Below are 17986 nucleotides of genomic sequence, written 5' to 3' on the forward strand. Positions count from 1 at the left end.
ATATAAAATGAAATCTAATAAAACAAAATCATCATATATCTAAAATAACAAAGATAACATTTTTTTAGAAAAATAAAAAGATAAAAAATATGTTAGCATATGAAATAATCAACTAATCAAATTCTACATAGTATATATACATAACTGATCATATCATAAAATTTTAAAAATTATATAATTTTAAAATATAAATAAAATTTAAATAAATCAATAATTAAATATTTGTTTGCTAAAATCATGCGAATAAACATTCTAGATCACATAAATTTCTTATTTTCACATAAAAATATTCATATTCAAAAATCAATCTAGCAAGTATAGCACAAATGATATCTACAAAATTTATCATTAATTCAATTAGTTAATAATTTTTATTTGGTCAAACCGTTAGTTAATGATTATTCTAAACTTCTTTTTTTTCTTATTAATTTCACACAATCTTAACAAAATAAATCTTCATCAATTGGTAATTTGAATATCATTACTATTATCAAATATTAAATAATTTTTTTATCAAATCATAAACTACATTTTGAGATAATAAACATATAGAATTTCTATTAAGATTAAAACTAAATAACATGTGGATATATCACATTTAAATGATTTTAACGACTTATTACCAATTTTTAAATAATAAATGGATTATATTTTTAATGATTTAATCTAATTGAAAACAAATAAAATGTCAAATATGTATGATATATATGATATAATAAATAAATATCTACAAACATTATCTCACATATACATACAATTTTAAACTATCCTTGACAAATATGATATATAAGTTTTGGATAACCGGTTGAAAAAAAAAATTGGTAGTTATATTTAATTCTTAAAATCTCAAAATATTGAACAAAATTCAACTTTAGGACGTATAAATCTCTACTTTTGGACGATTATATGAAATTTTACATATATTAAAATTATATTTAGTTACATGTAAATGGTGTTTTTTTAAAAAAATATATATAAACTTATAGGAATGGATACGAGACAAGAGAATTTAATTTGAAACAAACATTATCTGAATTATTTCTTATAATAAAAACAAAACATGATTAGATATAATTCTTATGAGTCACGGTCATAAAGTTAAATTCACTTTCAACTTTCAAATATAAAACTACGAGTACGATACGGGGACATGTAATTTAAATTGCTAAATTTAATTTCCACTTTCCTATTTATTTCAAATATTTAGACATGAAATGACAGGTACAAGAAGATAACGTATACTTTGGATAACAAAACTACGATAAATCCATGTTTTAAAAAAATAGAAATACCTAAATCTTTAGAAAACAAAAAGGCTAAAACATGAATATTTGAATTGAAGAAAGTAATGAGAAATAAAGATGAAACTGAAAGATCAATAAAATTAAAAGTTGAACAAGGATTGTGTATGCTAGGATTACAGACAATGCCTTGTGAATGAAAATGGTGGGAGCATGTGACTTAGATTGATAATTAGATTTGTATTAGTTTGATAAAAATAAATATTTAAACGAGGAATACGGGTATCCCGTCTAAATGTTTTACCAAGTTTCTTATAATACACATTGGCAAATGATTATGTTTTAAAAAGAAACGATTATGGGACAGAAATTTTATGACAGATAGAAGACGGGACGGGACGGGGCGAGGTGGGACGGGACGGGGTGGGACGGGACGGGTCAGGACGAGACGGAAAGGGACAGGACAGGTTTTCCATTCTAAACTACACATAAAACAATTCAAACTAAAGTCAAACCCAAATCCGATTTAACATCTCTAAGCAAACAATTAGACATGTTTTGATTAGTTTAAAAAATAAACACGTAATATCACTTACCATTTTCATTTAAATATTTTTAAAATTGTAATTTTAAAATTTTATTATGTAATACAATATCTATATTTTACAACTGTATGTCTATATATAGTTTATCAAATAAACTCATATAACAAAATTTTACCAAAACAGCATCTACTTAAAAATCGTAATTTTGTAAAAATAACTCCGCACGTACGTGCGGGTCCATCACTAGTAAATCTTAAATGAAGTATCGTGAATTGGGATGTGTTAGATCAAATAGATTACCACAAAATTTCAAAGACTTTTGAATATATTTTTAACAAGTTAATAAAAACTTTTATTTATAATTTATATCTTGAAATCTATTGACGACAAGAGTCAAGATTAATATGTTTGAAGAATAGTCACATTCCAACCAAATCTAAGCTTTGAAGTGTGAGTATCATCCGCAAGATAGATCCCATCATCTCTAGCATCCCAAAAATATTTGACACCAAATCTCATAAAATATGGAGATTGCATGTATGCTGTAAATGTTCTTGAATATTTAAAACCAACCCCCTCATGTGTTAGCATACACACAAATTTCGTCCCACCAAAAAGTTCATCCCCAAACTTAAAATCATATATGTAAAAGTGATGCAATATGTGAATACCAAGATCGTCTTTTTCAGACTTGCAATGGACAGTAAGAAGATCAGAATTCTTGGTAAACGAGTTTTTGAAATACATTTGGTTTTTTGCAAAAAATAAGCCAGCATTGTTAGATCCAACACATAAAGAAATCACAAAGACCAAAGGAATTAGATGATTCATAATTTGGTAGAATATGAATATATGTTAAAAAATTTCACCTATGAAGAATTTTATGTGTGTATATATATTGGATTTCTAAATTAATGTACCTTCCTCATTTACTAGGATACCTTGAATAAATATAGAACTTAATTAAAAACAATCTTTGACTTTTTTTTATTTAGGTAACAATTTAGCTAAACTTCCCAAGTCCCCAACTATAGACATTAAAAGTTGTTACAACATAAATATATAACTTAAATCGAAAAAATATGTTTGACAAATTAACAAAATTAAAAAGTACCCAACTATGTTGAACTTTTGTTAAAACATTAAATTATGAAATATGTTGAACTTTTGTTATCCTTATTTCAAGATAATAAGGCCTTTTTCAGAACTCTTTTGTTCACCCCCTCTCGTTTTAGCTAATGAACTTCAAAGTAATTTAATTTAAAACTCTCATTACAGACAACTAGATGTGTATTCAAAAAATTATATATCTGAAATGAAGTTTTTGTGACTTGGGATACATCACAGATATTACTAAAAAATGTAAAAGACTTTTGCATATACATATACTTTTGACATACATATTTTTACTTATAATTATTCTTGTAATCTTGCCACCAAGAGCAAAACCATAAAATAACGAGTTTGTTTGTAAATGTTCTAGAATATCATCTCATCATCTTTAGCATACAATCAAATTGAGTCCCACCAATAGAGAAATTTTGAAAAATAGCCCTTTCGGTTTACCCCTTTTCAAAAATACATATGTTTAAATGTAAGAAATTATAATGTTTTATATGGTTTATAAGGTACTTATATATAATAATTACCACTTGGAGATTCGAGACAAAATATTTTATAATTTTTAAAAGGTTTTAAATCGTTTTTACATGTTTTATAAGGTTTTTAAAAGGGTTTATAAGGTTTATAAAATGTTTTTATAAGTTATTTTTACGCTATTTATGAAAGATATATAAAATTATATATATATATATATATATATAAAGGTAATTTGTGTGAATATTTATAATTTTACACACATATTTGGATAAATTTCATCATTTTTAGTGGTTTTTTTTATAAAGTTTGAAATGAAGAGTTTTATTAAAAAAGTGATATTTGAAAAGGAATATTTTTGAAATTTCCCCTTAAAAATAATAGTAGTAAGAACGTGTGAATACCAAAACCGTCTTTTTCATACCTACAATGAATAGTAAGATTACACTACAAGAAAACATATCGATTTTCGACCACCATTTCCAACCAAAATAATTGTCATGATTTTGCTAAACGAACTTCTGAAACACTATGCTAGTGTTGTTAGATCTAAAACATAAAGCAATTATAACGACAAAGAGATTATTCATAATTTGGTAGAATATATATATATTTCAAAAACAATTTCACCGAAGAAGCCTATTATGTGTGTATATATTGGATTTATAAATTAGTATACCTTCCTTATTTACTAGGAAAAATTAAGTAAATATAGAACTTAATTAAAAAAAAATCTTTCACTCTTTTTTTTTAGTAACAACTTAGCTAAATTTCATAGTCCCCAACTATTTACAAATGGAAATTATAAGTTGTTACAACATAAATATATAACTTAACTGACAAAAAATCTTTCACTATTGTTAATTAGGTAACAAATTAACTAAATTTCCAAGTAGCCAACTATATATCAAACTATATTTGGACCCGTAAGATGGACGGGTTATCTATGTTCAACAAAAAATTAATTTCAAACTTTATTACAAGAAAACAATATCCAAACTTTTTTTGAAGCAAATAGATTTTTTTATTGTCTGAAAAGACTAATGTACGCAACTTATTGAAGGGTCAGTAAAAAGTCACCACAAATGATATTTCCTTGTGTTTTGTTCTCACTTGTACAATTACGACAATCACTTCCACAAAGATTACCCATCCTAAAACCACTCCAGCATAAGCACGCTAGATTTTGGAGTTTTCTCGGGATCAGTTACCGAAAAGAAAAGTGTACTTTGGTGACATAAATGGTCAAATTAATTATTTTAAACCTCTTCGCAACCACTGAATCCAGAGTATTATAATTCACCCCTACTAACATAGGGAAAAGTCCTCGTTGCAGACCGAGACCATCACCCCTGACAATGTTACCCCACTTGACTCCACATTCATCAGGGTTCAGCTCTGATACCACTTGTACTGCCCCAACCGTCACTTTTTGTGGCCTCATGTTGTGAGACCCCAGTGTCACCAAAGTGCACTTATCTTTTCGGTGAATGGTTCTGAGAGAGTGCTTATGCTGGAGTAGTTAAAGGATGGGTGGCCTTCTGGGAAGTGGTTGTCGAAACTGTTTGAGTAGGGCCAAAATACAGGGAAAGATTGTGTGGTGATTTGTAGGGTTTGTAAACAAGTGTTTAAAATTAAGCCTCCCGGACGTAGCCAACCGATCGTCGGATATTGATGGGTTCATAAGCCTAGTGAAAGGACATGAGGCCCATTAAGAGAGGTGGGCCCATGGGCTGGTGATAAACTTGGGGCCCACTGGAGAGATGGCGGTCAGGGTGTTACACATGTCCACTCCCGACCCATGACCCCACCTTTTTTATAGGTCCCACTTCCATTTTTGGCACGTGGTATCTGACGGCCGGTTTGCTACATATATAAGATTTTAAAGACTTGTTTACCGGCCTTACAATTCATCACATGCATTTTTTGTGTATTCCCCTCACCGCACAGTTTTCAAATCACTTCCCTGTAAAGTCACTCATTATGAAATTACTTCAACATAAACACACTTAAGTGTAGAGTTCTCTAAGGACCTTTGACCATTTTTTCTACTTCTCATAAGATGGTAATTCTTCAATTGTTTACCCTCCTCTTCCAACATTGCTATTATGTGCATTACAAAAAGAAGCATTTGAGCTACAACTGAGGGGTGGTTTGAGCAAATGGTCCACTTTAGAGACATAAGTGACCAAATCAATTCTTACGAGCGCTAAAACTAGGGTATGAGGAGTGAAAATTTTGAATTCCTCGTTTATTTTCTTTGTTACATATAATTAATTTCAAAATAAACAACATTATTGAAGAAGTTTACTTGATATAAATATATAGAAAGAAGTTGTAATTACAATATTAACATAAACAATGTACTGTGAATTGAGATATGTCATATCACATAGATTGCAAACATAAGCCATTTTCATATAATTTCCAAAATCCAATATATATTCTCTTATTTTTAATATTTTGAAATCTATTGACATCAAAACTAAGATTTTACCAAGAATACATAAACTTTGTACCATGATCATCATTTGTGAGATAGATCCCATCAGGTCTAGCATCCCAAAGTGTTAGGGCACCAAATTTTATGTAAAAATAAGGATCTTCTTGATAAGCAGTAAAAGTAACCGAAGATTTAAAACCAATCCCATGCGATAGTGTGCAAACAAACTTAGTCTCACCAAAAAAGCTATCACCAAACTTAAACGAATATATGTCACCATAATGCACTAAGTGAACACCAAGATCATCTTTTTCAGACTTACAATGAACCGTGAGAACATCATCACTCCTACCAAGAGTGTTTAAGATATATACTTGATTTTTTGGAAAGATTCTACTAGCGTTGTTCGATCCAACACTCAAAGCAATTACAACGATTAAAACAAAGAATTTATTCATGATTTCAAATAATCTATTTTTTTTTTAGTTTTTGTTTCAGTTTGAAAAACTAATTCGCCCTTGAAATTTATATAAAAGAATTTTGAATTAATTTTCTTAGATATTTATTAGGAGATTAGGTAACAAATGTAATTCAAACATAACGTAAAAGTCTAAAAGGGATCTTTGACTAAATATTAATTTGGTAACTTTGTTAAAGAGAGTAAATGATTCGATTCCTTGATTTTTTTCCTTTTGTAAATGACAAATTTGACTTCATAGGTCTCTGTGTATAAATCAATTTCGATAAAAAACAATAATATAAAACAATGATATAATTAATAAACTAAATATTACTATATTCGTTGAAAATAAAATAAAATATTAGTAGTTGAAAATTAAATTCTAGGTCTTGACTGGTTGGTGCTTTATAAACTTTCCACAGCCATATTTTGGTCCAAAGTTATAAATTCACAGCAATCAAACTTTATAAATTTTGTATTTCCTTTGGATTCACAACCAAAATACTTCCTTAATTAATTAACTTAATTGATAAATAAATTTTGTGATAAAATAATAAATAGTTATATCTAGTCCTAAAAGACTTTTGTGATAAAAATAATAAATAGTCCATCTTGTATATAATAAATAATAAATAATAAATAATTTGTATATATCCTAAAAGACTTTTTTGATAAAAATAATAAATAGTTATATCTAGTCCATCTTGCATAATCAACGGTTAATTAGCTTAATTTTTCTTTTGGTCAACAGTTAATCAACTTAATATTATTCAGTAACAAACTATCAAATATTAATTTTTTTTGGTCAACAGATGATTTATAGACGTTATACTGTAACGAACTTAATATATTTTTACTGACATTCACGTTACGAAGATAACACATAAAAGTTTTCGAAAGAGTTTTAACTATGTACTTATAAAGTACTTTTGGAATAAGTCGAGGCTAAGCTCGGTGTATATTTCAGGATTGAGATTTCAAAATAATTAGTCCCATTCAGGCCGGTAAACAAGTCTTTAAAAAGCATGTGATGAATTGTAAGGCTGGTAAACTAATTTTAAGAATTGTCGGCAGTAGAATCGTCATTGTAACAATTCTCATAATTTGCAATAAATAATAAATCAAGAGTTAAAAAATAAAACTATTTTTTAAAATTATATAGTTTTTTAAATTTGATGATATAATAAATTCTGTTGTATATTTCATATTTTATGCTATGTAAAATTTGACTAGACGCTTATTTTATAATCTTTATTTCATAATCTAGCATATTTGTTTTTATTTTTATTTTTCCTAAAATATCATCTTTCTTTTTCTTAAATATATTATTATTTGTTATATTAAATTTTATTCAATAACTATTGTTATTGAAAAAATAATAGTATATATACAATTAAATTAAATATGTTTACATATTTTCAATTTTGAACTTAATTGTCCACTTTTTATGGTAATAATATCAGTTTAATTTCCATAAAGATGGACAATTTGTTTTTGGTTTTTTTTTAAATTCTGTTTTGCTGTCTTTTAGTTTGTTTGGCAACTGGTTTGGAATTACATAAAACTTTATATTTTTTTTTCAAGTCTGTTTTTCAAGCTAATCATATATATAAAAGTAAGGTTTCACTCTCTCCTTATTGGTGAAAAAACATTTAAGCCCTTCATTTAATATATATATATATATATAAGTAAATGTTAATGACAATCATTTGATACAAAATTTAATTACACCATAAGTTATAAATTAATGGCAAAGAAAACTAAGGTTTCACTCTCTCTTTATTGCTCCATTTGATATTTAATTTTTTAAATATTTATTTACCAAAAAACACATTGAATCATATACTTTAATTCATACTTTGAATCCACACTTTACTACTAAAATGTAACTGAAAATTATATAAATTTTCAAAGACTATTGATTTTCTTTATTGAATTTCAATTAAACACACTATAAATTAAGATAATGACTCCTCTAGTTTAATTAATTGAAAAATGTAACTTACATCACTTCTTATCTTATAAATAGCCATTCTCACATCCTCCTCTACCATATCTCATATCTTCATTATTTTCTTTGTTTTTAAAAAAAAGTTATTGCATGGGGTGAAAATTCAATTATGATGTCATTATAAGAGTTTTATTAAATATTTAATTTAAACTTTTGCTTTCAATTTTATTTATTTTTTGTTTATATATATTTTTCATTTCTTCATTGTTTTTTAATATATTTTTAAATGTAATACATATGTATAATAATATTTTATGGTTATAAGAAAATCATTTTATTGATGGGATTCAACAATATTGAATTCCGACCATTGAACAATATGAAAATCAAGCTAAAGAAACCATCTTCATTCTTGCTTTTACTTTGGATGTTTGTTTCTTTCTCACATATTCATGTATATTTATTTTAATTTCAAAAGTATGTAATTTGTTAACAAAATAAATTTTTGTTATATAATTATCAAACCAATTTGTAAGAAATTATTTTAAGAATAATGATCCTTATATTAGTTTTTGATTCAACATTTAATAATATAAAGAACATTATAATTTTTGTTAACTTTGACTTTTATACTTGATTTCCTATCTAGAAAACAATTTGCTATTCAATTTTCTATCTATTATATATACTAAAAGGATGAAAAGTATAATTAAACCTAGAGATATAACTTAAATTAAGAGGAATATAAAAAGAGTTTAAAAAATAAGATTATTTTGGGAATTTTTAAGGTTTCACTCTCTCCTTATTGGTCCATTTAGCATTTATTTTTTAATTATAAGATTTATTTCTAATTAAACCAAATATCTAACACATTTAATTCATACTTGAAATCCACACTTGAATACTAAATTGTAACTGAAATTAAATAACTTGTGAATTGACTATTTGTTTCCTCCATTCAATTTCAAATAACACATTATAAATTATAATTATAACTCCTCTAATTTAATTATTTTAGAAATATAAATTACATCATATTTTATCCTATAAATACCCATTCTTACATCCTCCTCCACCATATTTGATACCCTCAATATTTTCTTTGTTTTATTTTTAATGTTCTTGCATGGGTTGAAAGATTAATTAAGATATCATTGAAAGAGCTTGATTATATATTTGGTTTAAAATTTTGTTTTCAATTCTATTTTTTCTTTGTTTTATGTACTTCTTCATTTCTTTATTGTTATCTTATATTGTTAAATGTACACAAACAAAGGTAATGTGTATGTATATTTATAAGCTTACACACATATTTGGATAAATTTCAAAATTTTTAGTGATTTTTTTGATAAATTTAAAAAGTAGTATTTGAAAAAAGTATTTTTAAAATTCTCTCAATATCATTTCTATTCTTATCATTAACAATATTATTTTTTTTTATCAAAAATACTCAAAAGTACTGAAGAAAATTACTATCAAAATTAAATAATTAATCAACGAATAAATTCAAGAGATATGAATGAATTCTATTGTATGATTTAAATATCATAAGTATTGAAATTTATTTGTTCTATTTTTTATAAATATATTAATTAACTTAATATACAACATCCCGCGCATATATTACCTAGTAATATATATACTGTACTTATAAAGTTTGTAGATCCTTATTCTCTAGAGAACTTTTGAGAAATACCCCTTTTGGTGTACCCTTTTTTAAAAATACCCCATTTATCTATCAATTTTCAAAAATACCCCTTTTTAAATATAAAAAAATTATAAAATTTTTATGTAGTTTATAAGGTACTTCTATATAATAACTACTACTGGGAGATTCGATACAAATATTTTAAAATGTTTTAAATAGTCTTAAATCGTTTTTATAAGTTTTATAAGGTTTTTAAAAGGTTTTTATAATTTATTTTTACGCTATTTATGAAAGGTATATAAAGTTTTATACACATATAAAGGTAATTTGTGTATATATTTATAAGTTTACACACATATTTGGATAAATTTCAACATTTTTAGTGAGATTTTTTATAAAGTTTGAAAATGGGCTATTTTTAAAAAGAGGTATATGAAAAGGGGCTATTCACTATGCCGTTGTAAGTCTGGATTTTGTTAGCTTCCTAACTATACATGCTTGAAAATCACACGACGTTCTATTTATAATTTTAATCAAACATACAATATATGGTACTATTATTTGTTTGGTTGTATTAATTCATTATTTTCCATTATATACGTAATTGTGTATGGGTGCGTTTTCACTATGTTTTCAAGATACCATACAAAGACTGACGACTCTGACCAAACAATGGCAAAAACAAACACACAGTTTAATCGTTACAGTCAAACAAATTTTAATGATGCAATCAACCAAACAAATTTTAATGATGCAATCAACCAAAAAAGTTTTAAGATTTTGCCAATCCAATCTTAATGATGCAAAAAACACAGAAAAAAAGAAATGTAACAACAAACAATTGACCAATAGTTTTTTTCTGTACAGATCTTCTGACCTGAACCATTAACTTCAAATATGAACCATAGGCCTCTTTAATTTCGCTTGGTGTTATCTATCTGTTTGAAAATTAGCTAAGCTTTGTTTTTGGTTACCAAGCTACTAGAATCGGATCCGCAATACAGCGCAAGGAAATATTTTAACAGATTAGAATATGTTATAATTTTATTTTATTGCAGTGCAATCGATTGCAGTGAGTCATATATTTTGTGTAATAAGTTATTATAAAATAGTCAAAAAACGAGTAAATGGTAACATAATAATTTTGATACAACAGAAGAAAAAAACACAGAGAATTTTTTTAACAACGCGAAAGAATATTTATCGATAAATTATTCAGTTTGACCTTTTTGTAATAGAAAGAAGAATATACGTAAAAATTATTAAAGATTTGCAGTCATAAAAATTACATACTCACAATCTATGTTTTGAAAGAGCAACCTTAAACGGATTGCATTCATAAAAATATTATTCATTACTCGCTCTACCATATAATTGTGACTTTAACAAAATGACTCGTGAATTACCTGTGATTTACATAGTTTGATACATAATATAGTTTCTCGGTAAAATTTATTCGTATTAAAAATTCAATTTAATCAATATTTGAATAGTATATTTTGTTCATAAGACTTTTTTTTCTAAATATTATTAACCTCTTAATGGGCTATGTCAAAGCGGGCTACAAGGCCCAACAAAGCAACATAGAAAAGAAAAGAAATAACGGATCAGCTAGGCGGAAGCGAGGCTCAGATCCGGGTTAGCTACCGGAGACATCGGCTCCCGTCAAGTAAGTCCGGCGTTAACAAAGGGGACTACTTTGCTCCACTTTCAGCGATTCCAGTTCTTGACCGGAGCTAACCAATCCGGACCGAATCCCTAAATTCACCGACAGATCATACCCGCAACACCCTTTCCGGACAAGCAAACCGAAAATAACCGGACTCACCACCTCCTTCTTGTCTCGAACCTAGCAACAAAAAAGATTTCGTATCTAACCCCTCGCCGCCTGCGCCATCGATCCGAGAGGCTGAATCCTTACCTGCACCTGCTTCAAACCGGGAGAGACGAAAACCAACTCGGCAGCAATAAAGGATGTTGGCTCAAACAGCACCGAATCGCCAAACCTCGAGTCAGGCATGACAGATCTGAGCAAATCTTCCGCTAATTGCCTCAACAAAGGTGAAAACCCGCCGATCCAACCCTAAACTTCCGCCGCCCTCCACGAATTCGGACCTGTCTCTGTGAGCCCAGCCACCTTAAGCCTAACCACTGAGTCTTCAACAATGGTAAGACAACAAAGGAAGCTTCCAGATCCGGAGTCACGACTACGAAGAGCATCAAGGGAGAATTAACCACACCACTACACCACCAAAGAAGCAGGGCCAGCTTTGCCTAAGATAAAGAACAAGAAAACTTTAATGGGAGGGAGGAGAGCAGACTACAACCAGAAAAACCAGCTGCAAAAGAGATCTCCTCCCTCGATCTATTTTGTGCGGCTAGGGTTTCTATTTTCCGTTTTGAAAAATTCAAATTGCAACATATTCAAAAAAAAAAGTTAAATTTTTATTCAACATTTGTAATATATATTTTAATATAATAAATTAAAAATAAGATCAAATAAAGGTGAAAGGAGAATAATCATTGCTTTTATTTAGGGGGTTTGCACAACTAACATTTTTATGATACCCTTTTTTACAAGTACCTTCTTCAATGTACAAAATGACTAAATTACTCTATTTTATTATAACCCATGAAGAAGAAAGGAATATTCGTTGGAAAGAATATTCCTTCTAAAGAATATTCATTCTAGCAAAAAGAATATTCCTTCTGAAAAATTTCCAGCCAAAAATTTCCGACAAAAAATTTCCCGCCAAAAAACATTTCCCGCCAAAAAATTTCCGCAATTCCTTAAATTTTTTTTTAAAAAAAATTGTAAATATTTTTAAATCCCTTAAAAAATCCTTTAATAGACCTTGTAAATCTTTTAAAAGTCATCCAAAACCTTTTAAAACTTGAGTAAACCTTTTAAAACCATTGTAAATCATTTTATAACATTTATAAACACTTGTAAATCCCTTTAAACACTTTATAACCCCTTGTAAATCCTTTAATAAAAAATTTTAGAAACTTCTAAAACACTTTAAAACCCCTTGTAAATCCTTGAAAAACTTGTAATACCTTTAAACCTTTTTTGTAAACCCTTTAAAAACCTTTGCAAACTTCTAAAACCCTTTAAACCCCTTGTAAATCCTTTAAAACTATTTTCAAATCTTTGTAAATATCTTTCAAAATCCTTGTAAATCCCTTTAAAACCATTTTTAATCCTTGTATGCCTTTTAAAACACTTGCAAATCCTTTTAAAAATCCTAGTAAATTTTTAAAATCATTTAAAAATCCTTATAAATCCTTTTAAAACTGTTAGAAACTTATAAAAGTTTTTTAAAACCATTGTAAATCATTTAAAACCCATTCACAAACCTTTGTAAGCTTCTAAAACCCTTTAAGAACCATTACAAATCTTTTAAAAACCATTTAAAAACTCTTGTAAATCCCTTTAAAACCCCTGTAAAATCTTTAAAAAACCCTTTAAAAATCTTTGTAAATCTCTTTAAAAAAAATTGGCAGGAAAATTTTGTAAATTTTTTTTTTTCGGGAAACTTTTCACGGAAAATTCCTATATAGGGAAAATTTTGGGGAGAAATTTTTGGAAGGAATATTCCTTCCTTTGGGAAAAAATATTCTTTTAACTAGGGGTAAAATGTCCATTAAAATTTAAGAGAGGGCAAAAATTAAAATGGCAAAAAAAGATCTAGTTTTGCAAAAGGGTATCATAAAAAGATTATTAGTAATAATTTCTCTATAGTTTATTATTTTAAGTTAGTTAGGGAAATATTAGAAAATCCAAAATTTAGATATGAAAATAATATAATCCGGTGGGAAAGTATCCGATATATCTAAACCCAATTAGATATTCGATTTGAAGTATCCAATTGTTTAATTTTGGGTTAAATTTTAGTTTTGACCCGCCCATGTAAAAGTGTACTTCTCTTTTACTATATAAGGGATGTAAAAGTAATATTTTAATTCACACAATGAGAACATACTAAGTGAGTTAAACTTGTTAGCTTGTCACGTTCTCTCTAAAAACTCTCATAAATCAGTTTTCATATTAAGGATAAAGAAATCATAAACGAATTACAACAACATAATTTAAATGCATAAAATAAATCACAGAGGCAAGATATGATACCTTTGTCCTTAATATAATAAATCGGCCGTAAGCGCTTTGGTCTATCACGATTTATGAATCCCAGGATACAAGCGAACTTGATCTACGATATACTCTCGAACCTACTTAAAAACCATGAACTTACTTTAAAAGAAAGAAAGAGAGCCGAGATTTTAGAACTGAGAATGCTTTTCTGTTTTCAATGTAAGAAATAATGAGAGGCTGCGCGCCTGCGCCTCTTTATATAGTAGAAGGACTAGAAGGAGATTGGGCTTGGGAAGAATATCCTCAACATATTCTGCAAAATATTCTCAAAATATTTTCGGCATATTCTTTGGAGTGCACGCAAAGTTACTTGGAGTGCACAACAAGCCTGGTAAAAAATTGGGCATAACAGAAGCCAAAAAATACTCGGCGAGGGAAGAATTCCCAAGAGCACACGAGCCCAGCCTGATTTGGTTCGGTTCGGCGCGTGTGGAACATTGCTTCTCTCTTACACACACTTTTGAAACTAGATGAGAGTGTAACCATATATAAAGGAGTGAAAATCACTCCTTATATCCGATGTATGTCTTTTTCCCAATCTTCCCAAGTAGCTCACTTCACACCCTTATTTCTCATCTAAATCAACTCTGTTTTCGTATTCCATCTTGTAGTACTTGTTACCAGCTTTGCATTGCACTATCAAGCTCACAATTCTGTTAAGCCATTTGGCCGGAATTTGACCAGGAAGTTGCCAGAAAGTCATTGTCAAAAACTTGCAATTTTTCAGAAATATTTTTCTGTAAATTCAATTCCAACAATCTCCCACATCTATAGAAATAAGTCTAAACATATGACGACTCAACTGAATCAATTGAGAGTGTCTTAGAAGTGATGGCAAAACAAAATCTTCAGAATAAAGAGGGAGTGCATCCATTTGCGATAGGGGAAGAAAATTAGAGAGTTGATCAAGCTGAGTAAAACACCCCTCCCCCTTGGAATTTGGTAGTTTGATTGATTTAACTATTGGGCACAATGCACCTGCAAAGAAAGTAAATATCCCAAAATTAGAAAGTTTTCTCCGTCCTTTGATTTTTTTTTGAAAATTGGGTAATGTTATGTGTCTGCAAAAGTCAAGGATATGTCAATAATTACATACACCATCAGTGAGCCCTCATCAATATTATTGAAAAGTGCAATTCCATCAGCATTATTGAAACGTGTTATTCCCGATGTTGTACTTTCCCTAGCAGAGTACGATCCATTAGATGATGTCTACTCCGAGAAGGAGGCAAATATTTTTACTTCATCGACGAATTTATGTAAGTTGCAAAGGTTCATAATGTTTTTTCGTTTAGAATGTTTATTTTCAAACTCGTACTGGTAATTGTTTGCTATCATCAACCCAAACAAAGAAACGATATCTGCATGCATCACTTCTGTGTATGACTGAGTACACTTTTAATTGATAAAAATATTGCGATCAGCAAATCTTCAATTGAATAGAGAGCAAATTTCCAGCCAAGTCCTTGAATAGCACTAAACTAGTAAACCAACAATTAAAATGTAACTTTCTCTAGCTAAACCAATCATCTGAAAAACAGACCACACATCAAAAACATAATAAAAAGTACAAATGGATTACTAGAACCCTAGAAACTAAGCTGACTTCTTCTTGTATTGGCCTACAATGACCTTCTTCTTCTCATTCTTCTCATCATCAACCTTTTTCTTCTTCTTCTTCACTTCATCAGCTATCTTCTTCTTCTTCTCTTCATCTGCCTCAGTGATTAGATCATAGAACTTTCTGAAGATTGATGGTTTCTCACTCTCCCCAATGGTGAAGTATAGTACCTTATCCTTCACACTCACCACCAATTTGACGTAAGTTCCACTTAAAACCTGAAATAAATATTATCTTTCTTCGTCTTCAAATCCTTCGACCTTTGACCAAATTTTTATGATTTTCAATTTTGTACTTATCTTTTAATATTAAGAAGATAGTTAATCTAGGTGTATATACTAGCTACTTTCTTCATCTGATAAATCTCTGCACATATTTCTCGAAATTATGTATACAAGAAAGCAGTTGAATACTGAATACGTCATCTTTTGACTTCTATTCCACGACAGAGGTTCTAAGTGAATTCAATAAAACATATCAAAGCATGTTAACATATATATTATTATAGATTTTTTGGTAGAAATTGTCAATAAGAGTGTGTAGTAGTCTCTCTACTGGCAACAATTATTTACACATCAAACGAGACGAATGCAAACATTATTCATGTGGCTTTTACGAGATGAGTAGTTTACGGACCAAAATATATTTTAACCGTTATGGAATTAATTTTTCCACCATGATATTTCAGGTTATTCTTTTTGAGATTTTTTTTGATGATTATTTTTTGATATAGTAGTTCATGAGTTTACTAAAAAAATAATTGATTACTTACGTTTACAATTGGTCTAGATTCGGCGTCATGTCAATCCGGATCCACCGACATGTTGTTCGATCTATTAGAGTATCAATCCGAATTTTATGGTGAAATTACTATTATTGCAAAAAATTCACAAATTGGATGAAATCCAACCAATATAAGTATGAGTTATATATACTATATCCAATAATTAATTCTACAAATAGAATTCTGCACGTAAGTCCTTGTTCATCTCTAGTTACTCATTATTTGGGAGTTATATTTTCGATCATATTTGGTTGTTACACTTCTTTAGCTACATTATTCAAGCACATCCTTTAAAAGTAGTATGCAAAATATTATGGAAACTCAAACTGATCAATAAGTTTTCCATAACAAAGAAAATGGATTTAGTTCTGCCCAAAGAAAGCCTTCTTTTTTAAAAGAATTAAAAAAAACTATTTCTAAGTCTTTGGTGTTTCTAAGGATTTTCAAAGAAAGAGAAATAATGTTACTAAAAATCGCAAAGGAAATAAAAAACGTAATTATCAAAAGAAAAAAAATTATAAAAGGAGATATTATTTTATTCCATCAAAAAATATTTTATATAATCATCTCATTTTATTGTGTTAATATGTGATTAGACGACATAATCGAAACAAATTACAATATTAGCTAGAAACTCTCGCTGAGCATGATCTCAACAATATATTGATAGTTTTACATATTCTACAAGTGTATTGATGAAGGCATACTTTGATTTAACACGCTACAGCTGAGTAGATAGTCTATATTTCCAATTTTACTATTTAAGGTTTTAATTAGATAAAACTAATTATATTTTAGTACAATATAATTACAATATACATTAAAACTATTTTAGGTTTCAATTTCGATATAAAATAATAATTTCAATTTTACTATTTTAAGTTTGGAAAAATGTCATTTATATCAGGAACTTTCCAATTTAGGCCATTTAAATCACAAACTTTATATGTGGCCATTCTTCATTAACTTAGGTTTAAAACATCATCTTTGGTTGACCAATCTAAAATGTACATCATATCTTCAAATATTTTAACAGAGCAGCTAGCCATCGCTAACTTAGGTTTTAAAACATCATCTTTTGTAATTGGCGCAAAATGTGTTAGCTTGCCTGGTACGGGAGCTGACAGCGACGTGTCGTGTGGTCAAAGAATTGGTTATTTCGGGAGATCTATGGCGGGATGGTTGGTCGAGGGAAAAGGAACATAATCAAGAGTCAGATGTTTTATATTCATTGTTTGGATACTTTGATATGCCACAAAATTGTGGATTTTACATCTGCTGTAACTAATGGCATGAGCTTCTTTTCGCCGATTTGGTCTTGATTACTGTTTCTTTTTGTCTCTGTCCCACTAAAGGGTATATTTAATTAAAAAAGGTTTTAGAAAAAAAATGGAATAAAATGGAATTTAAAAGAATTCATAACAAAACAAATATTTGAGAGAGAGAGAGAGAGAGAGAGAGAGAGAGAGAGAGAGAGAGAGAGAGAGAGAGAGAGAGAGAGAGAGAGAGAGAGAGAGAGAGAGAGAGAGAGAGAGAGAGAG

At 28.6% G+C, this 17986-nt stretch overlaps 1 protein-coding gene across 1 annotated transcript; it reads right to left on the reverse strand.

The window, feature by feature from the left end:
* Positions 1-5751: 5751 nt before the first annotated feature.
* On the reverse strand, positions 5752-6310 carry LOC17893134 (S-protein homolog 7). Its single transcript, XM_006299815.2, has one exon. It carries the CDS (start codon positions 6281-6283, stop codon positions 5876-5878), a length of 408 nt encoding a protein of 135 aa, XP_006299877.1. The 5' UTR covers positions 6284-6310; the 3' UTR covers positions 5752-5875.
* Between the last annotated feature and the right edge of the window lie 11676 nt (positions 6311-17986).

The sequence above is a fragment of the Capsella rubella genome, unplaced genomic scaffold (assembly GCF_000375325.1).
Source record: "Capsella rubella cultivar Monte Gargano unplaced genomic scaffold, Caprub1_0 scaffold_3, whole genome shotgun sequence".
Classification (NCBI taxonomy): Eukaryota; Viridiplantae; Streptophyta; class Magnoliopsida; order Brassicales; family Brassicaceae; genus Capsella; species Capsella rubella.